The 16,404-nt window shown below is 36.2% G+C and overlaps 1 protein-coding gene across 1 annotated transcript; it reads right to left on the bottom strand.

Annotated features, from left to right (window-relative positions):
- Positions 1–259: 259 nt before the first annotated feature.
- Non1 (nucleolar GTP-binding protein 1) lies at positions 260–16,162 on the bottom strand. The gene is made up of 16 exons (XM_089848067.1): positions 15,977–16,162; positions 13,864–14,034; positions 13,181–13,284; positions 12,047–12,130; positions 11,437–11,590; positions 9,771–10,055; positions 8,772–8,837; positions 7,925–8,131; positions 7,545–7,622; positions 7,222–7,273; positions 5,678–5,775; positions 5,064–5,176; positions 4,114–4,201; positions 2,826–2,897; positions 2,361–2,492; positions 260–447 (listed from the first exon to the last, which is right to left on the bottom strand). Exons 1-16 carry the CDS (start codon positions 16,022–16,024, stop codon positions 295–297), a joined length of 1,905 nt encoding a protein of 634 aa, XP_089704193.1. The 5' UTR covers positions 16,025–16,162; the 3' UTR covers positions 260–294.
- Between the last annotated feature and the right edge of the window lie 242 nt (positions 16,163–16,404).

Raw genomic sequence — 16,404 nt, 5'->3', positions numbered from 1 at the left:
ACTCTTTCAATAAAGACTTATCCCCAGAAATTTTACCCACTAAAATAAAATTCCCTGACTTTGCTCAAATTTTTAAGATTCCCTGACTTTTCCAGGTTTTCCCTGAACCCTTGAAAACCCTGTTACCTGCCCGAAACTGCATGGTTGATGGTAGTACTTAGCATTAAGTGAAGGTTTTAGAAATTATTTGCATAAGCCTGTCAAACTATGAGCCTGTTTCAAATGAATAAATATTTGATACAAATAAAAATACGATTGCTTTTTTTTTCAAATTTTCTTTTATTATTATTCATTTTAGCGACGGTCTGCTTTTCCGAGACCTCTCCTTCCAACCATAAGATGTTTGGGTCGTAAGTTAACAATCTTACGATCACCTTCTCCTTTACGAGCGTCAAGATTTCTCTTATGTTGAGCCTTTTTACCGATGGATCGAGCTTTCTTCTGAGTCTAGAATTGGAAAAATTCATTGGAATATATTACATATAACTCAAAATTTTATAACTATTTTTTCTTATAATTACTGTAAACTATATGGTAGTCGACTGGACAGACAGGTCAAGTACTGACTCTGCCTGCTAATTAAATACCATTTTTAATATTGCACTATAATGGTGGCGAGTTTCTCAATATGAGAAGTTCGCATACTTTTAAGTGCTAATTGAAACAGGTATAGGATAGGAGGTTTATAGTTATACAAATTTGGTTGCATTAAAAATAACATTTTCCAGCGACTTGTCTAAATTGTTCGCGTTATGTAGGTGTGATATGAAACAGACTTAAATGAGATGTCGCAATATCATCATTATTTGAAGTCAGTGGCCACTAAACACACGAAGTATATTTTCGTAATCCAATGTTTAACGAGCTACATTAAATGTCTGTATTGCGATGTTTGATGAAACACAATTGACTTCATCTATACTCTACAAGCGCCTGTAAATTTCCTTTACTAAATTATTGCATGATAAATGGGTAGATATTGCATGATAAATGGGTAGATATTGCATGAATTCAAAGTGATTGTATATGTGAATATTATGTGACACCCCGTGTCAATGTGAATACCGGCTCTCTAAAGGGTAACGTTACATTGCTTTTCATACTTCAGGTGTTACAAATGGATATGGATCACGTTGATGAAATGAGAGTTTGTGATAGCAATAAATTGAATAACATCCAAGATTCACTTCTTGAACCACTCTTTGTTATAAACTCACTGATGAATATCGGACATACACCTTTGTGAATATTGGACCCGAGTTACACCAGCTGCGTACATCACAAACACTCGAGAATTCATGTATGGTGCGCAATTCATCCGATAATAAAAAAATACTAACATAAACCGAAGTGAATATTGGGGATTCGATATTCACCAACTGCATATACGTCACACACATAAATGAATTAATGTTTTATCATCAATGTCATGTGCGTCTCAGATCATGGAGAAAGGGGGGAGGAGTCGAATTGAGTAGCCTTTCTTGGTCACTATGCGTAGTAAGTTTCACCCCCAAGTGGGAGAAAACTGTGGGGGATGGAATGGGGAAAGATTCTTGCACACTGTGGTAAAGCCGCCATGATGCTTCTTTGGCTACATTTATCACGCCCTCTCTCGACCATGTCTCGACTTAGCAAATTCAAAATATAGTGGCAGCATAGTTCCAGGCTTTTATCGTTTTAGATAATAACTTTGGCTTTTATACACGCAGTATATGCCCATATTCAAATAATTAATACGTGAAATATTACCTAATTCACAAAAAGCTTGCCTCCGTTCCTCCGTTGAAATCTACGCGCCACGAAGTACCAGAAGGCAATTAAATTAAACTCGCCACCATGGTGCCACAGACGGCGCCAGCTAACTAGGTCACGTGTGTTTACCACGATGTGGATGATGCGACCCCCACTATTTCAACCCACCCCGTCCTCCCGTTTTTGTGGGAAATTATATCGCGGGTCAGGGCAGAGTTCGGCTCAAGATTTCGACTCCTCCCCCTTTTCTCCATGCTCAGATCAACAGAGAGTGATAAATTATCATTTATATCAGATGTATCTCAGACCAATAGCGAATGAAATTCTATAACTTTCAATAATATTTCTGGTCGATTTTAAAACTCCCCGATTTTTCCAGGTAGTCTGTCAACCGTGTATAAGGTGATGTAGTTTACTCTGAACCTTACTAGAAGAGAATTCCCTAACTTTAAAACTCCTGGAATTTTCCATGATATTTTCAGCCCATTATTAAATTTCCGAGTTTTTTCAGGTACTGTTTTAACAGTGACTTAGAAGCTTAAGGTGTTTTCACACGACAATAATATATTCACATTAAACGGAGTATACTTGCAAAAATTGCATACCTTAACATCCCGGATTCCAGATTGATCCCTGGGTACCTTAGAACTGCTTCGAACGACACCTTTACTGTCTTCTCTCTTACGTTTCAAAGCACGGCGCGGTTCTCTTTCGTCAACAGCTTCGTTAAAATGATTCTGCGCAATGATTAGAGACAATAAAAAAATAAATAAATTATGCAAAAAATAACACTGCGTATAAAATTGGTGAAACTTAAATAAAATCAGATCCATAAGTATTTGCATCACTGACAATTTAAAAAAAATGTCATATGTGTTGGTGGAAGTTCATCATACAAAATAAGTAGTATTCAGACACCGTAAGTGATATTTTGTTTCATAAAAAATATGAAATTTAGGGAGCCCAGAAGTGAAAATAGGATATTTCATGGAATTATGAGTACCGGGCTCCTCGACTTAACAGTTTCTACTTGCGGTGACTGAATTATTGTAACAATAAAAATCTCTTACCTCTTTCTGTTGATCAACGTCAACCCCCAGTTGCTTCATTTCTGATCGTAATCTGCTTACGCTTCTATCCCTCTGTAAAACATAAAAATGGTAATTATGTTAAAGTGATTAAAATTGATCAACTGTAAATTGACTTTAAATTAATTGTATATTAGTTGGTAAATGCTAATAAATAAAAAAATGGTAGCCTAAGTATTACCAATTATAAAAGTCACACAACATTATTTCTCACTTTCTAAGCGGAAGAACGCTAGACGTTTAGGGAACTTGTAAAATGGTTTGGGAATAAACTTTGAGAATGATGTATGGATATCGACTGAACATGCAGAGCACATTATAACTCTGCTGCTAATTAAGAACCACATTTGATTTTACACCACACCATAAATCTTTGCAATCAACGTACAAAGACAAAAATAGATGCAGTGTTTTGTTTGTTTGAAGGATATTAGGACAATTGCATAGTTACTCAGCTTACTGTACTTAGATTTGCTCTATCTGATCAGACTGTTGCCAGAAAATTTTCAGATTGATATACTAAGGTTTTTCAATCTGTCTAACTTTAATCTGAACATTTTGAACCCCTTTTTCAAATTACCTAACTTTTACATGAATCTTTTGACCTCCTTTATCAAATTTTCTGACTATTACCTGAATCAATTGATCACCTTCTGTCAAATTTTCTGACTTATACCTGAATCAATTGATCACCTTCTGTCAAATTTTCTGACTTATACCTGAACCTTTTGACCCCCATTTACAAATTACCTTGACTTTTACCTGAACCTTTTGACCCCCATTTACAAATTATCTTGACTTTTACCTGAACCTTTTGACCCCCATTTACAAATTATCTTGACTTTTACCTGAACCTTTTGACCCCCATTTACAAATTATCTTGACTTTTACCTGAACCTTTTGACCCCCATTTACAAATTATCTTGACTTTTACCTGAACCTTTTGACCCCCATTTACAAATTATCTTGACTTTTACCCGAACGTTTTGCCCTATTTTTTCAAATTGTGACTTTAAACTCAAAAACTTTTGGCCGCATTTTGAAATTCCTGGCTTTCACCTCAACTTCTTACCCCATTTTTAAACTTCGACATTCCCTCGAACTTTTTTAACCCCATACTTCCACTTTCTTGACATTTTTGCCTCATATCTATTTTTCCCAACTTAAACAATTTGTCCACTAATTAGAGCAACCCTGTCTGACGTTATGAGATAAATAACAAGTACTCCACCGACTAAGTTAACTAGTTTGATAAATCTGCTGGACTTACCACTCTAGGATTTCTTGGGAGTTTGGGTTTGTTGCTTCTCTTCCTAATTTGCGATTCCTGCTTCATTATTGCTTTCTTCTCTTTAATTCTAAATTAAAAGGGTTAACCGAAATTATTAGAAGGTAAATCAAATACATATTTGAGAAAGTTGTTGTTTTTCTGTGTTTCTTCTTAACGAAAAGTCGCAATTAATTACAGAATTTGAAGAAACTGCGTGCTTGATATCAGTAACACTTACCGATTAAATACCATCAAAATTATTAATTAAACTTAGTAAACCCCTAACATTAAAAAGGACTACATTAATATCAACGTATGTAACGCGAGTAACCAATTAGCGACAGACACGTCACGGGCTCTATTCCATGAGTAAAAGCTAGCGCCGTATGGTTTCAATTTCAGTTCGTTAGCCCCCCTCCATTTTTTTTTACAAAAAGTCGAAAATTGGCTACAATTTGGCCTATTTTAAAAAAATAAAATAAAAATCGTCGGTTGAGATAAATGTTGATCATATCAGTTAATAATTACAAGATTAAAATAACTAACATTTGCGCTTTTAATCGCGAAATTGCCGCGAGGTGTTGTCAGCTAATTGGATAATCGAGTAACCTTTGTTTTTATTATAACGTCTTTTTCGTAAACATGGCGTGTAAACTTTCGACGCTTCGAAAAATTATCCGAGAGGTTTTGGTAAGTTTTAATAATAATTTTTTTTATGTTATTTTATCAATATAAATCGATGAAAACATAGTTGTCTGACCATTTCACACTCCCTTTAAAGGATGTTGGTCCAAATGTTATAGACATAAGTTTAGCGGGAAAGCGGGTAAATTAACAAGTTCAGGGCAACTCTAAATTGCGAGCGACTCATATTTATCATTGTACGTTACTTACGCATGCTATAAGACCATTTGACATATATCAACCACAGGAATATAAAAATTACTCACAATTTAGCCTGTCTCCTTATTTCTTTCATATCGTCATCATCCTCGCTTTCAGAATCATCGTAAAATCCAGCCGCTATCCTGTCATTTTCTTCTTTCTCCAATTCTTCTAATTTCTATCATGAACAAATAAACATGGAGCTGTAGATGACTTTATCAACGAATTATTAAGGACCAACTGAATAATGCTTGCTAATCTGTTCCAATTACTGACTTGAGTACAGAAAAATTGTTAAAATTGCCTACAACCTACTACACGTATTTGAAACTAAATCCTAGAGGTCTCTGCATTCGAGGTAAAAAACTCGCGGATATTTTAAATCCGGAAGATCCTGAAGTTTTTCGTCTCTTGACAGCACGCACAACGCTAGGTTACATAGAGACCTAGCTTTACGCGTGCTGACAACTGATGTTGTAACAGAGTATATATGAAATAAGCTGTCGTCCGAGATAGGGAGTTGCCGATCCTATAGCGTGAAAACAAATTAACTCACGCTCATTCCTTATCAGTAATATTTGGCGCCTAATCTCTCAGGAAGACTTAAGTTAACGTAAAACAAGACGGGAGAAAATGTTGCTACTAAATGTCATTTCATCTTCTTAGTTGTAATACTAACCTGCATGATATCTGGATCAATGTAATCCGCAACATTGTGTCCTTCCCATAACTCTGGCATGATATCGTACTTCTGATCTTCAGGCAAGTCATAATTCTCTGCAAGTATTTTTTTAATTAAAAAGGAGAGCACAGCTGAATAGAATTTTTTGAAAAATAATAATAATAAAACAATAATAAAACTTTCTAGAAAGATAGGAGTATCTCATTCTCTAAAAACCTAAAAGTCAGTTTGGCCAGCTGGGAGGATATGTAACTCGGCAAGCAAGCCACTTTTGAAATCATTTAAGTGAGAGTCACAACGAATTATGCTAATAAAGTTTCACTACCAAAAAAGGTGTTTGGTAATCGACTGAACAGACAGAGCATATGACAACTCTGCTGCTAATTAATAACCAATTTGCTTTGGCACTTTGCGTAGCTATCTTTGCAATTAATTTGCATAGAAGCGTAAAGATAGTGCAATTCTTCTTAAAGCTATAAAACGTAACCATCTGGTATTATACTTGAAATTAACGCATATTTTACACTAAAGGTTTATCTCTATTCTCCAGCAGCGAGCCAAGAGTGATTTCAGAGTAAAAAGGCCAGTTTGAATCGCTTATGCTTATTGGGTCTAACAACACTGCATCTAAGTTAGAGATGAGACTAAAATCACTGGTGCAGTTACGCATATCAAGGGCCATGTCAATTTTTAAAAAAAAAAAAAAGGCCTAACATCACATTACAACAATAGTCCAAGCTAAAATCCACACGTGGCGGGACCATTTCAACATTTTTGGGAAAATCTATTCAATAAAATATTCAATGGTCAAGCTTTTCGAAAATAACCTATGTAACCTAAATACTTTATAAACGTTAATAATAATAATAATAATAATCTAGGCTTTGTCTATGAAGGGATTTCCACACTAAGCCTGTGGCTTATTTACAGGCGGATCCCTTTACAATGCATAGAGGGGTGCAGGGGGCTAGCCCCTATGCCACAGCTAACCTACAGCGCCCTACACTAACTATTACCGTAAACCTCTGCAAGTTTTGATGGAAAGGAGAAACCGGGTTAGACCGCGGAGGAAAACTCCTTTAACAAGCGGGGAGAGAACTTGCAAACTCTACGCAGAAGGATTTGTTCCCAGATTTTCACCCGGTGACACAGTCCGGGATCCCACCCGGGATCCTCTTGCTGCGAGGCGAAAGCGCTAACCGCTACGCCACCCCACTTTTATATATTAGAGTTACTATAGACTAGTGTCGTTAGAGAAGTGTGTAGACTATGTATCCCTCCCTCTAGACGCACATTTATTAGAGGCGATACTGTACAAGATTAGTAGGGGAGGATGACACTGAGCTTAGAGATAGATGGGCATGACGTTTGCATATGTAGTACTGACACTACATCATAAGGTAAACCCTAAGGAATTTTCTAGGAACATAGCGAGGCACAGAGTTTGAAGCCTCCAAACTACGTTTTTCATTTTGAGAAAAACAATAATAATATTTATAAAAGGCAATGAAACCAAATATATTTCAGATAAAATAACTTACTTTTAAGATCGAGAATGTAATCGTCACCCATTTCCAGTTCAATATCTCTTTCCTGAAACGAGCAAAATTGAAGTATCATGAGTAAAAGAAACCAACAGTTTTTATTTTAATTAAAAAAATGCGCATCAATGGCTGAATTAATAAAACACGTGAAGCGACGCTTCAACTCAATTTTAGATGTTTACATTTACACATTACTTACACATTATTTACACATTATTTTATTTGTCTAACATTAGAGCTAGGCTTAGCAATTGAACTTTTAAAACTTTGAAATTAATGTGGCAGCTAAAAATTTAATTTGGCTTATAAACTAGACTTACCAATTTTCTTTTTCTATCTTCCACTTCCATGGCTCTCTTTTTTTCCATAACTGATTCAGGAATACAAGCGGGCCTATCCTGAGAAAAATTATCAGTTTTATTTTTCCGAAAAATTATTCGAGTTTTATTTTTCCGAAAAATTATTCGAGTTTTTTTTTCCGAAAAATTATTCGAGTTTTTTTTTCCGAAAAATTATTCGAGTTTTTTTTTCCGAAAAATTATTCGAGTTTTTTTTTCCGAAAAATTATTAGAGTTTTTTGAAAAATTATTCGGGTTTTTGAAAAATTATTCGAGATTTATTTTATCCAAAAAATTATCGAGTTTAATTTTTTCGAAACACTATCAACTCTAACAAAATGTAACACGCCAAAAAGACTTACTTTCGCGTCTCTTGGTGCGGGAATGGCAACATGAAGTCTGTTCAGGATGCTAGCGGCTTTTTTGCCCTTAATCTTATTTTCTACACGATGAGCGAGTAGAATATCACAAGCTTGGTTACGAAGCTCCATAACTCCGTCGCCAGTTAATGTACTCATCTCCATTAATTTGACACCGCTTCCATCTTTCGTTAAATTTAAAACCATTTCCTAAAGAAAATAAAACCCTTCATAAATTTGAGATTGTGGTTTGTTTATTTGTTCTTTATGCACAATCATTAATTTCAAAACTTATCACAAGTGATACACCAACAGGCTTGCCACTGAATTTTCAGAACGAAACTCCCTGACTTTTCCAGGTTTTCCCCGACCTTTTTCTGAAATTTTTCCCCGCCCTTTTTCCGAGATTTTCCCCCGACATTTTTTCTGAGATTTTCCCTGACCTCTTTAGGCCGAAAGTGTGAATGTTTACAGCACGTTTTAAGTGCTTATAATGAAATAAACTCGATCTACATTAAGTTTTCCAATGTATTTGTTGCACCAAAATGAATAAGAAACATTTTAACTATAAATAACAGTCTAAGAGATTTTTTAAAGGCAATTACTTTATAAAAACAATTCTAGACATCTTTAAGGATTAATCTAGAGTTTTCTGTGTTGAGAGAGCATGAGGAGAAACTTTCATTATTCTTTCAATAAAGACATCCCCAGAAATTTTACCCACTAAAACCAAATTCCCTGACTTTGCTGAAACTTTTAAAATTCCTTGACTTTTCCAGGTTTCCCCTGACCCGTGGCAACCCTGGCCAATTTGTTAAAGAAAACAGAAGAAAATCAAAAGATGACTCACTTTCTTATCTTCTGACAGTTCTTCCAATTTCAGAACATCGATTTTGTTGATTACAGCAATTATGGGCTAAAAATCAGTACAAAAACTTACGTAAACACAGATTGCTACGAAACTTTCAGAGTTTTTTTAATGTACATAAAGTTAGGCAAAAAGCGGTCAATATTAGCAGTAGAAGAATGGATTAAGAATGCGTGCGAAGATATTTCTTTTCACGATATAACCATGGATAAAGAATGCGCGTGAGGAAATATGTTTCAACTCTACAGGATAGGCAACTCCCTATCTCGGACGACAGCTTATTCTGTATATACTCTCTTACAACATCGGTTATCAGCACGCGTAAAGCTAAGTCTCTATGTAACGTAGCTTTGTACGTGCTGACAAGAGACGAAAAACTTCAGGATCATCAGGATTTAAAACATTCGCAAGTTTTTTTTAGCTCGAGCGCACGGACCTCTAGGCCTTAGCTTCAAATACGTGTGAAATTGCCATTGCCTAGAGCCTACTGCACGTATTTGAAACTAAGGCCTAGAGGTCCGTGCGCTCGAGCTTAAAAAACTCGCGGATATTATAAATACTGAAAATCCTGAAGTTCATCGTCTCTTGTCAGCACGTACAAAGCTAGGTTACATAGATACTTAGCTTTGTGCGTACTGAAAACCGATGCTGTAAAAGAGTATATAAGAAATAAGCTGTCGCCCGAGATAGGGAGTTGCCTATCCTATAGCGTGAAAACAAATTTCCTCACGCGCATTCATGATTCTTTATCAATGAGATAAGATCGCGAGCTATATATACTGGCTCAATGTCTGTCGGCTCAGCTCTCCTTAAAAAAATACTTGCTAGTTAACTATTCGAGCCACCAATGAGTTGGCTCGACATAAGTCCAAGCTGGCAAAGGCTGAAAGCTCGTGGTCCAATTTTCAACTCCAATATTAATTTCGCTAACCATTTTTAAATTCCATAAACTACCAAAAATGCATCGCTAAGTTTCCTTACCTTATTGGCGAAGAGAGGCTTTATTTTTTCAAATAAGCTTATTTGTTCTTCTAAGGTGTGTCCGCACTGTTCGGACAGATCTAAAATGTACAATATACAAGCTCTGATGTGAGCTAACGCCGTGATCGCCTGCATTTCAATTGTATTTCGTTCTTCTAAGGGATGATCCAAAATTCCGGGTGTGTCAATTACTTGCCACCTGAGATATTTATAATCAGTGTGTCCAACAAATAGGGATTTTGTAGTGAAGGCGTACGGTTGAACATCAACATCGGCTCGAGTGATCTGTTTGTTGAAATTCGATTAAAAATTAACTGTTAGAAGTGTAATTAAAAATTGAAGACTGATTGATTTTAAATTTTTAATTTAAAGGAAAACAAGGGACTCCGGAGAAGGCAGCAGTGGGTGAGTAAAAATTGTTTTAAGTACCTCAGAGCTAGGCAAGTAACGGAGGAGAGGTGTGGTTCGTTTTATTTAAAAAAAAAAAACAACTAGGGGCTTGCAGGAATTCCCACTGTAATTTCGGGAAAACAATGACAAACTGTCCAATCATACTCCATACTTCGATCATGGTGTGAAGTGGTGCCTATGGCGTATTTCAAATGATTTTAACCCACACACTGCTGCCTTCTTTTGAGCTCCTTTAATGAAATTCTAGACAATACTACTTTTTTAATCAATTATGATTAATAAAACAAGATGATAATCATGAAAAAAACCAAACGCTTTCCATTAATTTCATATTAATTAAATCTAACCTTCAAAGCCTAAAACATGCTTTTATTGTGAATTTTTATCGGAAACCTGTAACCGGTTAGCGATAGATACCACGTGACCTTTCAACAAACATGGTGCTCTATATTGCTGTAACTGCGCTCTAATGGGTTAGAGGTTTTAAGAATAAAGAGAGGTGGAATTCATAAAAGTCGGATATCCGACTTTTATGAATTCCACCTATAATCTAGGTTTCATTTACCAAAAATAAGTACTTCAACTATTGAAACTTAAATTATAATTTGCATAAAATTAACAGAAAGCGTTTGGTAAGTTTGGTTTAGTACACTGATCTTATTTTATCAATCTATAAGTTTTAAAAAACGGTTGTCATGTCAATTTACAAATTTCCCTTTAGCGAATCAGATAAAAAAGTGTTGTCCTCATAAACATCAGAGTTGAATCTCGTAATCATCATGTTCGCTCAAATTAATTAGAGTTCATACGAATTTAGAATAGAGAAAGTTACAGACAGTACAGTAATTTTAACTCAAAATTAGAGAGAACCCTAAAAAAATAAGAAACCAAGGTGAAATTTCCAGACTTCATAGATTTTTGGGTTCTCTTTCACGTGGCAATTTAATTTCCACCATATTGGAAAAGGGCAGTCAAAATCAATAAAAAGACTAAAAACTCTGGTTTTACTTATATATTGGGAATTAAGCATACTTTTCATATGAAAGCTGGATCACAAGACTTAAAAGATCGTTTTGGTTTAGTTTTATGGGTGTTGTTTCTCTCAAATAATGATAGCTTTCTATTTTATCTAATTGTTTTTTCCGTTTGGTTTTTGGCTCTATACCAATATCACTGACAATTGCAGTTCTCCCATATTCGTATGAACCCTGTTAAACCCAAAAGTGCCCTCTTTTTGGTTTTCTTAGTTACCTACCTTATTTATGAAACTGGATTTTCCCACATTGGGAAAGCCACAAATCAGAAGTGTTCTATTGTTTGGATCAATTGATGGAAGCCTAGACAAGTGTTGACGAACTTGTTCCAAATATTCCAAGCTCTGGTTCTGTTTCTTCATAATGGTGGCCATTCTAAAATTTGTAAAGAAAAATGATGTACTTCGTCTTATCATTCAGAACAACTTTTGGAGAGTAGAACCCCACCCAGAATTAAAAAAAAATCGCGAAAAAATGGGACATTATTAACTATTATCGGGGGTAGATTTAATTTTAGAAGTAGGAATGGAGAACAGTTATCGGGGCAGGCGTCAAAGTCCCGGACCCCCTTCCCCGGGATGGGGGGGGGGGTATGAAAGAAGAGGTTGGTCATAGCGACAGAGGCAAAAAGGAATAACTTATTTTTCGCCGTCCCCTTCAGCAACGTCATAAACACGTAGTTTAAGTGAGCCAATAAGATAACTTAAAATTTTCGTTACGTGTTGGATGGAGGGCTATGAGTCGGACTGAAGTAAATACTAACCGTTCTCCATTCCTGCTTGTAAAATTACATCTATTCCTGATCAAAGTGTAAGGAAGGTCAAAGATTACCTGCCTAAAGCCGCTCTTTTAAGTTGTTTACATCTGTACAAGGAATCACCGTATTTCAATAACCTAACGTAGTCTCGAGCAACACTGAAAAGATAAAATAAAATATATTAAATACGCAAAAACAACTAAAGTATCCAGGCAAAAATTATTTCTTTTTTATAGGAAAGAGTAACAAAATAAAAATGAACATTTAAATGACATGAATTTTATTAAAAGCTACTGTAATTGGATTACCCACAAATACCTTCCATTATGCATTGAGAAATGCTCGTCATCGGCTTACCAAATGTACCGGGTAGGGAAGAGGTCATGGGGTATAAATAGAAACACAAGTAACTCCTGGTACAAATGATTTTCTATGCCTTTCATCATTCATTGGCGGAAATTTGATAGGCTATTGACGACTTTACGGGGGGAAAAACTATAAGTACGTCATTAAGAAATAACCAATGAACAATGATCTGGAGAAAGCAAATCATTTTTACAAGAAGCACTTCCGCTTCTAAGTTCAACAACAGCTCGCTAGCTGATGGTAAGGGTTATGGAGGAAAAGCAAAGGCAAGTTTCACGCGAGGGGGTAGACACTTGAGAACTCAGGTGTACAATCAAGGAACATGGAGATAGGGAAGTTTGGTCAGTATAGGAATCTCTCTTCACGAAATGTAGCAGGTCACGTGACTTATATTCGGCGTTAATTTGAACTGCGCAGGAACCCGGTAGTTCCGCCTATCCTCGGCACGATGCGCGAGAAAAGTGCGGCGCATGCGCACATGCACATCCACGCCGAAAACGGGGTTTTTGGGCGACCGAAGTTATAGCGTTACACGAAACTTCCCTATCTCCATGTTCCTTGGTACAATATGCCTTGAACTCAATGTACTGTCAAAGCTGAACTGTGAGTTCCTAAGGCTTTGAACTGAATGCACTGTCAAAGCTGAACTCCTTTGAACTCAGGTGTGCATAGAGATCCAAAGCGTCTACCCCCTCGGTTTCACACTCCAGGGTCCATTATGAAAACCTAATCTTTTGTTTCCATATAATAGATGGAGAAACTGTTCCAACTCAAATTAATTTATTATGATCGTAGTCTAAAATGAAATAACTGTAACCTGGAGGCCTACTATCAGTACTTACTTATCGATAAGATGTCTCGCCATGTTGAGCTGACCCAAAGCGAGCTTGTAATGATCTTTGTCATACAAAACATTCAAAAGGTCGGCGAAAAAGGGGTGTATATCCTATATAACATTAAAAATTATAAATAAAAATACATGTTTTGCTAATGTTTCTAACAATTCATCTATTCACTGAAAAAAAAAAATCAAGAAACAAAACATAGTTGCGAGACTATTAATTTTTTTGCAAGTATACACACACTGAGCATGCCATAAGAATTACAAAACAAGGTTATCCCTGGGGGGGGGGGGGGGGCTTTTCATAATATACGGAGACAGAGCCATCAAGTGGGGGAAATTCGGTTCCCTCCATGAGGGCCGCTTAAGAACTCAATGCTAAATAGCCCCTAGGCGGTGACAGGCTAATCCACGTCTCAAAAACTCCCATAGAATTGAAATAACTCTATAATTGGGGGGGGGGGGGGGTTGCTCCCCCATGCTAGATACAGCGCCGAATCATATTTCGTCTGAATATGCCCTGTGTCAAAAGTGCCGTTTTGACGCCAACACCCCTTACATCCCATCCCAAGAAAACTTCACTACCTTTCCATGTACAAACAAAAACCTGATTAATAGCACTCACTCAAGGTTTGGTAAATTCTGTAGATTGTACCGATAAAATATATAGATTTGTCAATTTACCTCCATTTTGGGAAAGTCTGTCAAAACTTGGCTTAATTTGTCATGGAAACTTTGTTGAGTGAATTTCACTTTCCTCATATAAAACTGCCGTATTCGACTGATTTTATAGTGCTTGTGTACAACAGTTGGTGTTTTCCTTTGAGTTTTTGACAGAGTTATGTCAATAAAGTCCTTGAGATGAAAAAAAAAAAGAGATTAAAATTAATATTTCTTAGTGAATGAATTAGCAAATTCCAGTTGAATTAGTTAGTTCGGCCACAGGGCGAGGGTTAAGCTTGATTTTAGCCAAATTGGAAGGTCGTAAAGTATTTTTTTTTTTTTTTTTTTTACAAATGCCTTGGACAAAAAAATCCCTAACTTATTTCGATTATATCTGTTCATTTATTAAGAGTTTACCTAAGCACTCTTAATCACATCTGGCTATTTTGCTTTGTTTGAGGCATGGCTTGCTAGATCTAGACCAATAGGGAGCTAACAACTAGCTACGGGGAAGAGATAGTCTGACGTCACGCAGTTGGGGGTGAAACTCCAGTCTGAAGCATGAAAATATCTTAAAGACCATCTAAAAGCCATTTTGGAAACATACTTAACCTTAAATTTTGTGAATAAAAAGTAGAAAAGGACCTAATATGAAGGTCATATGTTCATTTAAAAGCGTTGTTGTATAGTTTTTGTTGCATACGTTCCACAATTTGGCCTTTTTTATAAAAAAATCCCGTGTTATTTCTATGCGAATTTTCCAGTTTTTTGCCAAAAAGGCTGATTAATTTTATGTAAATGAAAACCACCCTTAGCAACTTTATTTTTTATAAAATAAACTATTAAATGAATCTCTTTGAAATTTTAACCAAATATTAAGGACCCGGATTGTAGTTCTGTGGAATTTTTTCAAAACAGTTAACACAACACAAAAAAAGTTAGAGCCAATCAAATAATCTTCCTTATACATTAGAGGCAGTATGAAGTCTTATCTAAGAGAGCTACCACTCTCCTAGAATAATTTTAATAATAATAATAAGCGCTTTTTTTATTGAGATATTCTAGGACAAAAGTCTCATTGTTAATTTAACAGGGTTCATACAACTTTTGGAAAACAAATTTCCCTGAGATTTCCAGGTTTTTCCCCATATACTTCCCTGAATTTTCCAGGTTTTTCCCGTATATGGAGTATCCTATGGAGCAAATGTTAACGAAGGAAGGGGGGGGGGCAAATATGACTATTACATAATCAAAGGACATTCCCGTATCTCTAATATAACCAGAGTTATGAGCCTCCAAAGTATAATCAGATGTTAATCCTATGGAGGGGGGTATGTTCACGAACATTTTCCTTAATTACTCGGCCCCTTGTTTGACGCAAATTTCCCTGAATTTGACTAAAAATTCGAAATTTCCCTGAGGTTTTTGTCAACTATTTATTTCCCTGATTTTTCCAGGTTTGTATGAACCCTGACATAGTTCCCATGCTAGGAGGATCCATACCATTTACACAGGGAGGCCAGGCTTCGAGTGTTACACAAGGAGGCCCGACTCACTAGGTGAGGCTAAAGCCAGGCCTCCTGTTGAAAATGGTATGGATCCTCCTAGCATGGGAACTATGTATATAGAAATTACTGGAAAAGGAACGGGTATAATTGCGGCTACGTACAGAGGACGGTTTCATAAAGAGTTCAAGCCTACATTGCATTAACTTAATACATTCTGGGCCCAAATAGCGGCCCTTTACAATGAAGATTAATTTGGTCTGTAAACCACACCAAAATGGTTATTACCACCTTTCCATAATAGCATTATCCACCCTAGAAAAGCGGTCTTTTAGCCACTTGTAGGCCGCCTAATATTTTTGGCTAACGTGGCCTTGTGAAATCAAATCTATGGTTATATGATATGAAATAGGTTTATGGAAACATTCTCGGTTTGGCATCTGAAATAAAATTCAAAGTAAAGACGCCAAACCGAGAATGCTTCCCGTAAACCGAAGATACAAGCTGGAATTCCATATTCACTTCAAGCTAAGGACCCAAGTCACCCGACCACGTGGCTCTTAGGCACCGTGAAAGGCTCCATTAGGCCTTGGCAAATTGCTTAAAGTTATAAAACCAAAATATCTTACCTTTGATGTTGGTACAACCGTAATTTTCTTGAAATTGTAGTGCGACATTTTTGAGGGTTGATTTGTATTTTATTCTACAATTAATTCAATTCATATAAATAAAATTTACTCTTTCAAGTTACACGTTGCTAACACAACTGGTCGCATAGCCCACATAATGCACAAAGACCGTCTCTCAGACTCTCAGTACTAGATTTTGCAAGTGATCTTATTGAGGCTAGTTCGGTTCGGTTCATACTATTCTCGATTCTACTAGAAATCAGGCTGGGAAATAGCACACTTCCTCTGGTCCAAAACCAGTTTATTAATTGCTTGGACTAGTTTTTTAATTCAAAAAGTGGGGGTTACTGGTCCTCGGGACCAGTTTATTAATTGCAAATCTATTGGAGAGCAAAGGCTGGGACCAGTCCGGAGACCAGTAAATAATT

This window comes from Phalangium opilio, unplaced genomic scaffold (assembly GCF_054372755.1).
Source record: "Phalangium opilio isolate 3A_F unplaced genomic scaffold, DU_Popi_V2 ptg000009l_1, whole genome shotgun sequence".
NCBI lineage: Eukaryota > Metazoa > Arthropoda > Arachnida > Opiliones > Phalangiidae > Phalangium > Phalangium opilio.
This window is presented reverse-complemented; position numbering and strand designations above follow the sequence as displayed.